Raw genomic sequence first — 13,874 nt, 5'->3', positions numbered from 1 at the left:
TCAATTACCACTAGTAATAGAATGTTTAATCCTGAAACACCAATTTTTAGATCTTGTAAAATGGTTTGTTACTTTTAGCACAAGGCATTAATGGATTTTATAATCTTAACATTTATTACACAGCACTGTAGTAGTTCACATCAGTGATGTCTTATGCAATTGTATTGCTGCCAGTCCATAGAACCATTGCCATTGTTTTCCATAGAAACAAAATATAACAGAATAAATATGAATAGGAGAAAAGACAATTACAGAAATGACTCACACTAACTTACAAGCTTAAATAAGAAATTTTGGACAAGGCTAAAGATGTTGAGGTTCTCTTAATCCGGTTTGATGCCAAACATGCAATTTCAGTGAAGAGGAATGTGTACAGCTTTTTGTCCAGAAAGTGACTTCAAGTACATCTTCCTTCACATGCCTATTTCAGAAATCATTTTGAATAAGAAAATTATATAAAATGAAGGTTAAAATAAAGGATCCTCATAGAAGAGTTTCTTCATAGTTTAATATAGAAAATAATAACAATAATTCAGTGTCTGAATGTCTTTCCTGACTTGGTGATGCTTTTAAATCATAATTTGACCAAAAAGAACAATCTGTTTCTTTTTGTTAGAGACATCAAATTAGATGGTGAAAGTCTGAGTAAAATAAGTGCTTAGCTAGGATAACAATAGTGCTGTCACATTTTGAGGTGGGGAAAAACATAGATTTAGTGGTTAAATAGAAGCAGTTTTGAACCAGAATTTTTGGAAGTTCTAATGTAGTTCCACAAATCTAGAAGAATAACTTGTGAAAATTATATTTCCTTGTCTTGTAAAGGTCGTAGACCCTAGGAACATAGTATAATTACTTTTGTCTTAATTTAATGAATTCTGGAAACTTCTGTCTTACTAGTCAATAAAACACTAATTTTAACTTAAATTAATGCTATGCCTATGTGGTTTGGGCAAGCATTACTTCCAAAAATGATTCAATTTAAGTTTTGGTACAATAGCTTTCATAAATACAACAGCTGTTATGGAAATAATGCCTCCCATTTTACTGTGTTGGATTAGGATGTCAGAGATGGATGTTGATAGTATGGCAGAAGAGGTTGAACCTTCCTGCCAATCCCATTATGTTTTGTTGCTATGTGACAGATGGCAGCAGAGGGACAGTTAGAGAATGGCGTCTGACATGGAAGTGTGTCTGAAGCAAATATGTGTCACTGAACTCTTTCATGAGGAAAAGCTGGCAGCCATTCACATTCATCAGTGCTTACTGAACATTTGTAGAGACTAAACAGTGGATGTGAACACAATGAGGCAGTGGGTGTTGCATTTCAGCAGTGGTGACAGCCATGTGAAAGACAAGTCTCACTGCAGATGCCCATGCACAGCTCTCACATAATGAAATGGAAGACATATCAATTAGGTCATCCACACAAATAGGTGGATTATGACCAGGGAATTGTGTATGGACCAAAATATTGGTTTCGTTGCATTAGCAATGATGATGGCAATGTCGGAATAACCGTATGCAAGTTTGTCAGAACCTGTTCAACCAATACAAGGCTAAAGATGACTTCTTCCTGGATTGCATCATTAGCTGGTACAAGATGTTGTATCACTACTAGCTGGAGTCAAAACAGCAGTCCATGGAGTGCTGACATGTGAATTCCTCATCGAAGAAAAAGAGATGGCTTTCAGCAGGTGAAGTGATGTGCACTATCTTTTGGGATAGGAAAGGGCTGATCCTTCTGGATTTCCTGGAACCCCAACAAATCATCAGTTCTTAACACCATACCACTATGCTGACAAAGCTGCAGTCTCAAACTTCCAGAGGAAAGCTGGAGAAGAAGACCTTTCTCTTGCAACACAATAACACCTGGCCCTGTGGCAGTTTGAAGACTGTGGAGCACTGCCAGTTTTGGCTGGACTGTCCTACCACACCCACTAAATAGCCCAGATTTGTGCCTTCTGTCTGACCCCTGTTCAGGCTGATGAAAAATGAACTGTGTGGGCAGTATTTTCCTAGCAACAACATTGTCATAGCTCTGAAACAGTGAGTCACCTTTGCTGGTGAGGATTTTTACAAGTGCGGTGTGCAGGCTCTTGTTTGTTGATGGTAAAAATGCATAGCTAATGGTGATGACTATGTTGAAAGATAGTGTTTTGTAGCTGAGAACTTGCTTTATCAAATAATGTTACTGTGCTCTTGGCACCTGTTGTAGTTTCCATGGAAGTAAATAGGAGACATTACTTCTGGGGTTAACTACGTATCTTTGCAGATTAATGTTATTTCATCTACCAGTTAAATTATCCAATCAGCATGTGGAAAGAGGCCAGAATCACTACTAACCAAACATTTTAAAATGTATTTCTGCAGCACTTCGAGATGCTGGTAAGCAGTCTATCAATAGTGACTGGAAGATAGAACATTCAGGAACATTTAATATTGCTGGGACCACTGTCCATTATGTTCGAAGAGGTCTCTGGGAGAAGATTTCTGCCAAAGGTCCCACAACTTCTCCCTTACATTTACTGGTATGACAATATGAATTTTGTGTTTTATTTAGCCCTTTAAAAAAAGAAAAAGGAAAAAAAAAAAAAAAAAAGGAAAAAAAAAAAAAAAGAACAACAACAAAGCATGATTCCTCTCATGTACATTTCCACAGATAATGAGACCAATGCTAGATACACCTGCTGATCTGTTAGCCAACTTCTAAAAGTTGTTGTAAATTCAGTAATAAACTTTGCATTGTTTAGGCTGAGTGGATGGTCTCAGAAGCTTAAGCATTAAATTACAGTCAGATGTTTTCTATCCCAATGGCCCACTGAATTATTTTACATGAGGAGATTTTAGACCTTTATGTTAAATAATTTTCTCTTCCTCGTTGCTCTGAGTTGGGTACCTCTATTATTTTCTCCTGTCAGATATAACAGAAAACTCTAAAGGCTACTGAATCTTAGAATAATGGAATCATAGAATGTCCTGGGTTGAACGTCTAGTTTCAACCTCCCCCCCCCCCCGGCCCCCACTACCCCACCATGGGAAAACTCACCAACTACTAGAACAGGCTGCCTAGAGCTACATCCATCCTGACCTTGAACGATTAAGTCATTCTGTCAAGCTCTTCAAGATTATTTCTTCAAAGATTTGGTTGTGTTCTCCTCACTGCTTGTCCTCATAGGAATGTTTTCCTCCTCTGTAATTTACAGGTGCTGCTTTTCCATGACCAGAGCTACGGTCTTCACTATGAGTACACAATCCCACTGGATCCTCCCCCTGAGAATCAGAGCTCTAAAGTACCTGAACCTCTTTTCATGTGGACTCATTCTGGCTGGGAGGACTGTGATGCTGTATGTGGAGGAGGTAAAAACAAACAAACAAACAAAAAAAACCAACCAACAAACACATTCAATTCATATGTATTTACAGCATGCACATGTATGTATATATATGTATATTTACACATCAACTAAAACACATGGTGTATTAATATTTCAGACCTTGGTAGTTAGTGTAGTATATTAAATAATAATGTAGCTTGTTTGATGACATGGAATGATTGACGTATTTCTTTTTGTTCTTCCTGATTATACTAAAGAATAACTATAACTATAATTATAATGATAATCTATTTAAGATTAAAACTAAATTATGTGGAAAAAAATGATAGTGAAGGAAACAAATCTCAATTAAAAAAATAAATTCAAGTTGTGGATTCCAAGAAGAAATACAAATGCAAGAGCTAGAACAAGAATAGAAGGCTCATGTGCATTCCACCCTGTATTTGGAACTACTGAAGATAAATGATCTGTAAAAGACATTTCAAACTACAGAAAATCCGAACCCCAATCTCAGATCAAATACATTGGTTACATGAGTTGAGAATGATCCAGAAACATACGGAACAAATATAGCAACAGCAGATATTAGTATGCTTATGCAATATTTTTCCTATGTTTATGTTTGTAAACTGTAAAAAAATGTGAATTTGGAAGAACTAAATGCCAATATGAAAACAAATATTGGAATATGAACAATATTACTGTAACAAAATCCTTTTCAGTCAGTAACTGTTTAGGAGCTGGTTATTAGAAAATATGAGGGAATTTTTAATGCAGTCAACCCACAGAAGTCTATTAATATGTTGCTTAATAATTTTTTGGACTTATACTGTGAATAGAATATTAATTATTATTATGCTTTGATAATTGTGGCTGCTCTGATCAGCAGTTGTGAAAACTGCTAAGCAACTTGTAATAAGAAAGCCTGGAAACACTTTACCTTCTCATAACAGCAACACAAAGAACACAGTGTTCTAGCTACTTTGATTCTGCAAACAGTCCCGGTGTCACGACAGATTGCTGTAGTTTCCATAAACATGCCTTTTGTGGTTTGGTAAGAAATCTTCTTCCCTGAAGGCATTTTGTACGTGGTACTGGTATCATCCTCTGTTTCTTCACCGTGCACTCATATTCACTTGGAATATTCATGCTTTTACAGTTTCCTGAAGTATTTTTAGAGTAATTGGAATGCTACCACAATCTCTCATGATTGCTTCAGATATTTCTAGAGTTACCTATCATTTGGAAAAGCCTTAAAATGCACTACGCTGTTTTTGGTGGGTTTTTTTTCTACATTAATGTTTAAATAAATATTTAAGTGTTTTACTGTAATGTTTATTTTTATCATACTTTTCTCTGTTGTAATTGGCCATCACTTTTTATTATTGTTTGAAGTAGTTGAGTTAATGCAAAGTTCCATGAAAGCGGATTTTTTTACTGCAAATATTCTGAAATGCATGTTAAAAAAATTTCTCACTTTCTCACTCAATTCTTTTATTTCTTTCATTTAATGTGAAGTAATAATGAAATTAAAATGATGCAGCCTGTACTTTTTGTAAATTTTTGTGCTTGAGTTTTTATCATTCGTATTTTGATGTTCCTGATTAAAGAATATAATTATCAGTAGTTTCCCTTAAGTGTTTGAAACATCTGTCAGAATGAAAGTACTGATGAAGCCATGTGACTTTGTGTGTATTTACATATGTCATAGGTCTGCGCCTTCCTGTGTTTCAGAAAAGCACTCTTAGTGTGGAAGAGAATAGGGATGCAAAGATGTATGTGTAAATGCAGAAAAATAGTGTCAAACATTTTGAATATTGTATGTGATAGATTAGTTGCATGTGTGCTGACATACACAAACACTGTGTAAAATGTCAGTTGTGGTCATACTGAAAATGATTACTTCTAACTTGATCTGCAGGCACATTTCTAACCTCTATTAAATACTGCATTCTTGTGTCTGCACACACTGTTTGTCAGTAAACTTCCGGATAGAAACAGGAAGAACTGATGAAGTTATTTTCTACAACTGAAGACTTTAATTGAGGTCTTGCTAGATCTCTAAAAAACATACTCCGCTTTGATTACAAGCTCCTGCTTGTGGTAATCATTCTGTTCAATTCTGATTTTCTACCTGTTTTTCAAGAGAATCAAACATCAGTCCATCTGTTAAGGAAGTGTTTACATAACAGAATATTCATGAGGTCTCCACCATCAGTAACCAGCTTCCTAAATGGTTACACTACAGATCACACTGTACAGCTTTTCTCTTCAGTGCAGTTTCCTTTCTGAAGGCTGCAGCAGTGATTACCTGAGTGCTGGCCACACTTGCCAGTATGCTACTAAACAAAGCACAACTACTAAACTCAAGCAACACAAGGAAACAGGATTTGCTATTCCTTTCCTTTAACTTAACAAGAAAACATGTCTTCTTTCTAAGCAATTTCTCCACAATCCATTCTTAACACTGCAGGCTTGGTGGTTGAGAAGGAAGCAGTTGCAGCAGTGAGCTGCAGGGCTCAGAATATGACTTGTTGCAGAAATAAAGCAACGATGGCACTGGTACACAAATACTGGATTAAGAAAATGCATAATTCCCTAAAAATTTAATATCTCCTTTAGGCTTGCTGCTGTCGTTTTCACTTCTTTTTGCCAAAATGAACGTAGAATGACTGCATCTGTTGTACAGTTAGCTTTTGCATTCCTTTTTAATGAAGTTGCATATTCTTGGTTTCTCTACATACCTGCTTTATCTTCTGCTAGGTGAAAGAAAAACAACAGTCTCTTGCACAAAGATTATGAACAAGAATATCAGTCTTGTGGACAACAAGAAGTGCAAATATTTAACAAAACCTGAACCACAGATCCGCAAGTGCAATGAGCAGCCATGCCAGACCAGGTAATAGTGATTTGGTCATATCAGACTGATATCTAAATGTAAAAATCTCAGGAGCATCTACTGCCTCTGGCAATCAATGTGCTGCATAACCACATTTCCCATAGGTTGTAGTGTGAAATGTGGAGGATGCTGAATCATTTAATGTTGCTTCTCTGAAGTCTGAATGAAAGAGAGCCCTTAAGCACGTCTCAATCAATTATCATTCAAGAAAGCAACTTATTTCTTTCCTTAGTAACAGTACTCACTGGCTGATGTGTACAATTAAATTGAAATGCAATTGCTTATGTAAATTGTTTACATTTTTCAGCTTATAAAATGAAAAATTGTAGCTGTTATTAATTGGTATGTGGAGATACTGTGCTGTTACAGGTAGAAGGATATCATGGTTCCACTTGAATATACTAATATACTGCTAAAGATTCTTACAAAATAAACATTGTCGGTTTTTAAAAGAAATGTAAGTAAAGCATATGCTTGCTTGACCATGGCCATTATTAATGGCACTTGAAGAAGTACCTTAAATTCTATTGCATTCTTTAGACAGTCTGTTAATTGTAAATGAAGTCTTCAGACTACTAATAAAAAAAACCTCAGTTAAATGTTTAGCTTTCTTACAGAAAATGTCAGAAGGTTGGAACAGATTTGCCAAACTTCAGTTTCCCTTGCAAATCTAGCCTACTGGAATAAACTTGTGTACTACATTAATGGCAGAACTTCTGATTTTTAAGGGTATATGGCCAGAGTCTGAAGCTACAGAACATTTGGGGAAAATTATCTTCTAGAATGGTTACTTTCCTGGTATATGGGCTCTGCCAAGCTGCATCAGCCTTACTTGCTGTGATTTAAGCCAAGCAACTTCATTTAGGCCTGATCTTAAAGAACATGAAAGAGACCGAGCTCCCCTGCATCCTCCAGAACAACCCACAGGAGTGATTCTGTTCTGAAATGGTATCTTTTTAAAAAATGATGGAGTTAGGTGTAGGGCATACATTTGACATACAGGTAGCCACAGAGATAGAAAGAAAGGACAAGGCTGGTAATTGCTCTGTCATATTTGAAATGTGTAACGCTATTTTGGAACTATTCTAAATGGACTTGTAATGACAAGAGAGTACTCGGAAAACATGGAAACTGATGATGTGAACATTAATTTATTCATAGAATCGCAGAATAGTAGTTAAGTTTAAAATATTTTAGATTAGTGATTAGTCTGTTTAGTGCTAAATGTTAAATTGATTGGAAGGAGAGCATTTAGAAGTGTATCCTGACTAAGAAAGTATTGGTAAGCAAGAGAACAAGTGATATAATGGGACTTCTTCCATCCTGATTTCTTCTTACTCTATTGCCTGTATTTCTTTGTAGATGGATGATGACTGAATGGACTCCGTGTTCAAGGACATGTGGAAAAGGGACACAAAACAGACAAATAGCCTGCACACAGCAGCTCAGAAATGGGACCCTGATCAGAGCAAGGGAGAGAGATTGCCTTGGGCCAAAGCCTGCTTCTGCACAGCGCTGTGAAGGCCAAGACTGCATGACTGTGTGGGAGGCGGGAGTCTGGTCTGAGGTGCTGCATTTACAGCATATAAGCAGACACAGTGATTATTTATGCATTAGTGTTTTCTGAGAATGTCGGGCATTTTTTTTATTTTTTATTTTTTTTAATAGCAAAGTGTGTTTCAGGGTCCTCATGCAATGATTTAGCAAGAGGATCAGGACTAGGAAAACAAGCTGTATAGATCTACTACATTTTACCTAGTTAATGGCCTGGAACAGTTTCTTTTGGCCTTTTTTCAAGCGCATGTAGTCAAGTATATCCTGACTGTAGTAATGGGTACCTGGGGGTAAGCAGAATTAAAACAGTTACCAGCTACCAAAATGTGGGTTCAGACTGTGAGTGTCTGTGGGGTACTTTTGTACCAAGGGAGGTTGGTCAGATTGTAGCAGCTTCCAGTTTACTTCAGAGAGGCCAGGAGGGAAGCTGCATGCAAAAAAAGAACCTTCCCTTCCTTTTTCCAAGAGTAGCACAAGCACTGAGCCAAAGGGCTTGTAAATAAGATAATTTTGGATCCATTTATCCTGAAGCATTAGCGCAGGCTGTATGTTCATTTGATTTTCTCCTCCTAAGAAGCTGTACTAATTCTTAAAGTAATTGACTGTGGAGGAAGAAGGGAGTTGTTATCACTGCAGTCTGGAAAAGCTGAAGGGGTTATTTAAAGCTTCTCCCTTCACTGGAAGAATACAGCGATTCTGAGCTGTGCTATGAGTCCCTCCAGGCTCAAAATAAGAATAGCAGCTTCTGAATGTATGTACATGGCTTTGTTTGGGTTTCTCTGGTCAGCAGCACTGGGAATATTTTCAAAAAGTAAAAGCATATGCTAAGGTAGAGATAAGAGGAGTAATCAGCAGTTATTAGCTTGATACAGACATTCATAATGCAGAAACTGATTGTGGGAAGAGTCCTGCATGCTTACGTGGTATAAGAAAGAAACATGTGTGGTTTGGTTGATTTGTTTCACTTGAGAAATAACAAATAAGAAAGCACTCTTCTGCTGGAATAAATGTATTTTGAAGAGTGAGGTGTTTCCCGTGGACATTCCTACTATCACCACTGAGCTGGAAGCTAGCCATTAGTGCTTCCTGCAGTTGCAATTGGCTTGGCAAAGGAGAGTTTTGATCTGCAAGCAGTGGGATGATGAAAAGCAGTGATAATGTTTTAAAAAAGGAAATGGCATAATTTTTGGCAGTGTAAGTGGGAATAGCTGAAAAAAGTGTGGATGAAGACCTTCTAGAAAACTTCAGGAGAGTTTTCACATGCTGCATATGTTGTGAATTTGAATTTTCAAATTCAGACTGGATTCTTGCATAGGTTTAGAGCATTTGCTTTTAACTTGCAGTTATCTTGCTTGTATTCTTTACTTTCTGTTAGACTTACTTTCTTGCTTGCCTCTGTCTTATGTCTTACTAAGACAATGTATCAAATTAACTTTTTTATTCTTATAAAGGTGGAGTTTATTTGAAATTGATTAATGCCTTGTACTTACAAACTCTATTTAGTGTTGTTTTTTTAATTATATTTCTTTTAATTATTCAAACAAAGATTGCATTACATTTTTACTGCAGCATTCTTTCCCTCATATCTTTTCTAATTGATCCCTTATCCAAACACAGCTTTTAAAGCTTAGTTTTTTCTTAAGCAAATGTTTTTTTTTCATCAAATTACATATTTTTATATAAAAATGTAAAGATTATAATTTTGCCCCATACAGAATTTTTGTTCATGTGTTAGTTTTTAGCACATAAAGTATCTGTGCAAGAATTGAAAGTCAGGAAATCATTGAAGTCCTGGAGTATTTATAATAGCTTGGCAGAAGTCATTGGCAGAGGCCTTTTGTAAAAACCTGAAAAACATCTTTTTCCAACAGTGCTCTGTAAAGTGTGGTAAGGGAGTACGGCATCGGACTGTGAGGTGCACCAATCCCCGCAAGAAATGCGTTTTGTCCACAAGACCTAAAGAAGCAGAGGATTGTGAGGACTATTCCAAATGCTATGTCTGGAGAATGGGAGACTGGTCTAAGGTGAGACATCCTTGATTCTGCTGTCTCATAACATAATACATTCTGCAAGTTGAATTCTCTACATGACGTATGGCTTTTATTAGAGATTTAGGACCCTCCCAGTTGTGAAAAAATAAGGTTACAAATGTGTATATATTTATATACACACATATATACATATATGTATGTATATGCATATATTTGAAACATGAAGTCACAGTGTGACCAAAGTTTAAGAGAAAAGCCAGGAATGTGAATGAGTTGAGTGTTCAGTACTGTGCAAAGGTGATATAGATTTACTGTTTCCAGTAGGCAGGCAAAAAAAATCAGAGACATGAAGAGTGTGGAATATATTAGTCTTCATATTTGCAAATACACTCTTAAGATTATTCCTTTTCCAGAACTATTTGAAAATTCTGATAACACTTGATTAAGCAAAGTAGCAGTTGTCTTGCCTGTATTCTTTATTTTCTATTAGACTTTCTTACTTGCCTCTGGCTTCATGTCTTACTAAGACAATGTATTGAACACACTGAATACTGTGTTTGGCTCCCAGCAAGAAGTTCCTGAATGTGTCTGGATAGCAGCATACAGGCTATCAATTGGCAGTGTGTACTACATGCTTTGGTGAGACAGTCTTGTGTTTCTTTTCCACTTCCACTTCCATCACAGGCTGGCAGAGGCCTAATGTTTGTTGTTGTATGTCCTAATTCTGTCATGCATTTCTTATTGTAATGTGGAATTTGTTTCAAGGGTTGCTTAACAAAATGGTTCTGGGAAAATAACCTAATTTCCATTACTAAACAGTTGGAGTAATTTGCTTAAGTCATCCTACTGAGTCCCGTCTCCCAACTACCCCACAGTCCTTTTTTCCTAACCAGGGAAAGGTATTGTTTGCCATTTACATGTAATCCAACTGTAATAAATTATAATTCTTACACTCCAATTAAGGCCATTTCAAACACATTTCATTGTGTTCGCACATTTTATTTGTCCACAATTCCAAGAAGTTATACCCTCATGAGGAAGCATGTTTAGCATAGTCAGTTTCTAAGTACACCATTTAAAAACTAGAAAGCATGTATTACTGGATTTTTATGAACATCTGATGTAACTACCAGTTGTTTCCTTGGTATAGGGATTTTTATTTCAGTGAAATACATAAGCACAGACCAAACCATATCAGAAGATACTGGTTAGATCTGTGATTGAATGAATGTAATGAATGCGTTACTGGACTGGGAACCTGAACATCTGGTATGGTTTAAAATATTCATAACACAATGAAATTGTGAAAAGAAAAAAAAAAAAGAAAAAAAAAGAACCTCACATTTTTTTATTGCCCTATATTAGACTGTGCTTTAGCAAAGAGATTCTAAGTTATTCATTTATTTATTTGTTTTCTTCAGTTCATAATTTTGCAAACATCTAAACATCTCTTCTACTTTCAGTGTATAACATTATTGCAGAAGCTTTTAAGCTTGCTTGCATGGAGAAGTATTTAATGTATTTTTGGTTGTTTTTAATATGATGTAATAGCTGGAAACAAGGACTAAAGCCAGTAATGTATGACTAGCCAGCCTTCCAAGAACTAGCTGCAAGAACTGTATGGGTAATGAGTGTTTCACAGAATTCTACTTGTCAGCTCCCATTTTATGACTGTAGTGACTGTGGGGTACAAATTGTCACTATCATATTACTGCTTACTCAATTTTCTTGTCTTCTTTATAATTTATTTTCAAATACTTGATTTTTTGAAACACCCTCATAGAAACCAGAATATAGCCCCCTACCTTAGCTACATCAAAAATACAGGGTGATATAGCCATTATTTTTTAAGCAACAGCCAGAAGCAACTTATCTTCAGAAGCAGGGTTACTTTTATAAGAAGATATGTCTGGAAATAAGCCTAGTAGTTGATTTTCCATACCACAGAATTGGAGAAAAAACTTGCATTATATAGCACTAGCATGAACAAGGAGTAGGTCATGTAGAAATGACCATCTGCTTTCTTAGCTGAAGCAGTCATTTAAATCAGCATTGCTGAGGCTATGTGAGGATGCTCAGACAGTTATGCTGTGTTCCCAGTGCCCTCTGAAGAAAAAGAAGGGCTTTATTCTTTGATTCATGTACAAGAATGTATTTCTTCCGGTTTAAAATTTACTGGCATTTCAAGTGTTCTGCTTTCCTCCTGCCAAGGCTCTATCAGTGCCACCTAAATTGTACTTTAAACTTCAGAAACAGAATATGAGGGAATATTTCATATGGAATTGACAAAATCTTTTGAATGGTTAGTAATAGTGCCCAAGTGTGACTTACACAGATGAGATTTTCCAAGATTTATACCAAAAAAATAGACACTTTAATTTCTCTGCAGAGACATGAGTTCAATTTAAAATATACTTGGATTTTTTTTATTTTTTTTTCCCGTTACTGTTCTGTTCCATTGCTAGAGTACATAGCAACATGAAGTCATGTCATACATATTAATATGTCTGCAATAGGGGAAACAAATGGAAAGCTCAGATAAATGTTGATCTTTGCTCACTGTTTGTTTCTGACTTAGAAGTTCAGTGTAGCCTTCTGTGTTCACTGTTTTTACTCTTTAGGATCATTCTTGACATTGACAGAAGGCTGTTCCTTTGAGCAAAGCCAAGTTCCCCTTAGCTAATGCCAAGACTTGGCTAGAAAAGTTTAAATGACGCTTCTCACACATTGAAACAAGAGGCTTAATGTGATCCCTATTGGCTTTGCTGCTCCCCTTGAACTGCTAAGGCATAATTTTAAATGAAGCTTAAACTGCACTATTACTGGAAAGATAACATTATTAATAGCCATGGTAGTGCTGTAATGGAGTTAATATTGTTTTGGAGGTACAGTCACACTGAGATCAAATAATTCTTTTGCTCAACATTTTAACAATAATACCAAGATCAAAGAAAACTTGACTACAGGCTCCAGTAAGTCAAAAAACATATAAATCCTTCTAAAATTCTGATTTAACTTAAAAGTATGCTGTATAATCCGGACTGTATGCAGGATTAAACTCCCTAATAGCTCTTAAGACAGCAAGGCGGCTCAATATACTAAAGACTTCTGCTCTCAACATCAGTTGTACTCTGTGCCTGCCCTCATGAGTGTGCTAAGAAGCTGAAGGCTCAAACTGAACTGCTGGAACCACTGCACTGAAGCGTTGTCAATTACACTCTTTTCTCTGCAAATGCTGTCCACAGAATACAGTGCTGAGTGACATAAACATTATCTTCAGATGAAGAAAGCTTACCACGTTTACTACAGACTTAAACAGAGCATGGTGTAGCTTGCTTGCAACTTCAGGAGTACCTTTTGCTAATAATTTGTCATCTAAGGATAAAGAAATAAGCAGGAGGGAAGAGAAATGAAAAGCATGTGTACTGTTTGTTTACACATTTAGATGACTTACTAGAGAAGTTCACATCACTGTAGGAGTAGTTACTTAAATGACAACAGTATAGAATACTTAAAGGTTGTGTTTAAAGCACTTTATGTTGGAAGCTATATATACACTTACATTTTGCTATTATCTAAAATCCTCAGAACGCTTGTAGAATAAATGAAGCATAAAAGGCAGGATGAGTTTTGGAAGGGAGGATAATTTGGGAGTAGAGTACGTTTTGAAAACGATAATAAAAATCTTAAGTTCAATGTGATATTGTACCAGAAACTTCTGGAGGCATTCAGCAAGTGGTAATAGGATTGAAACAACGGGAAAAAGAATAGAATTTAGAGCAGCCATTTTTAATAAGTGAGGGAGTATGAAGTGTATGTGTATAGGAATCAAAGCACATGGTATGATGTAAGTGCTAAGATAAGATTTTGTTAAGGAATCTGGAATGAAAAGATGGGGCTAAAGAGGAAGCAACAACTGAATTTCTAAACAGTACCTGTGTATTAGGCTGGAGAGAAATGAGTCAAATACATAATCTGTTTTAATGATCCATGTGGTTGAGATGTATTTTGCTTTGTCTGTTGGCTGAAGAAGATAACAGGGGGATCAAAGTTGGATCTGGTAGTTTTTTTCTAGGAAAACTAAAGGACATCTGA

General features: G+C 36.2%; 1 protein-coding gene across 1 annotated transcript in view; it reads left to right on the top strand.

The window, feature by feature from the left end:
* ADAMTS19 (ADAM metallopeptidase with thrombospondin type 1 motif 19) overlaps window positions 1–13,874 on the top strand; it is a 112,976-nt gene that overhangs the window by 85,252 nt on the left and 13,850 nt on the right. Inside the window, exons 17-21 of the mRNA XM_015849403.2 lie at window positions 2,371–2,528; window positions 3,204–3,357; window positions 6,099–6,234; window positions 7,597–7,801; window positions 9,660–9,812. Coding sequence (XP_015704889.1) covers window positions 2,371–2,528; window positions 3,204–3,357; window positions 6,099–6,234; window positions 7,597–7,801; window positions 9,660–9,812 — 806 coding nt within the window. The remainder of the gene's footprint in view (window positions 1–2,370; window positions 2,529–3,203; window positions 3,358–6,098; window positions 6,235–7,596; window positions 7,802–9,659; window positions 9,813–13,874) is intronic.

This window comes from Coturnix japonica, chromosome Z (genome assembly GCF_001577835.2).
Source record: "Coturnix japonica isolate 7356 chromosome Z, Coturnix japonica 2.1, whole genome shotgun sequence".
NCBI classification, from domain to species: Eukaryota; Metazoa; Chordata; class Aves; order Galliformes; family Phasianidae; genus Coturnix; species Coturnix japonica.
This window is presented reverse-complemented; position numbering and strand designations above follow the sequence as displayed.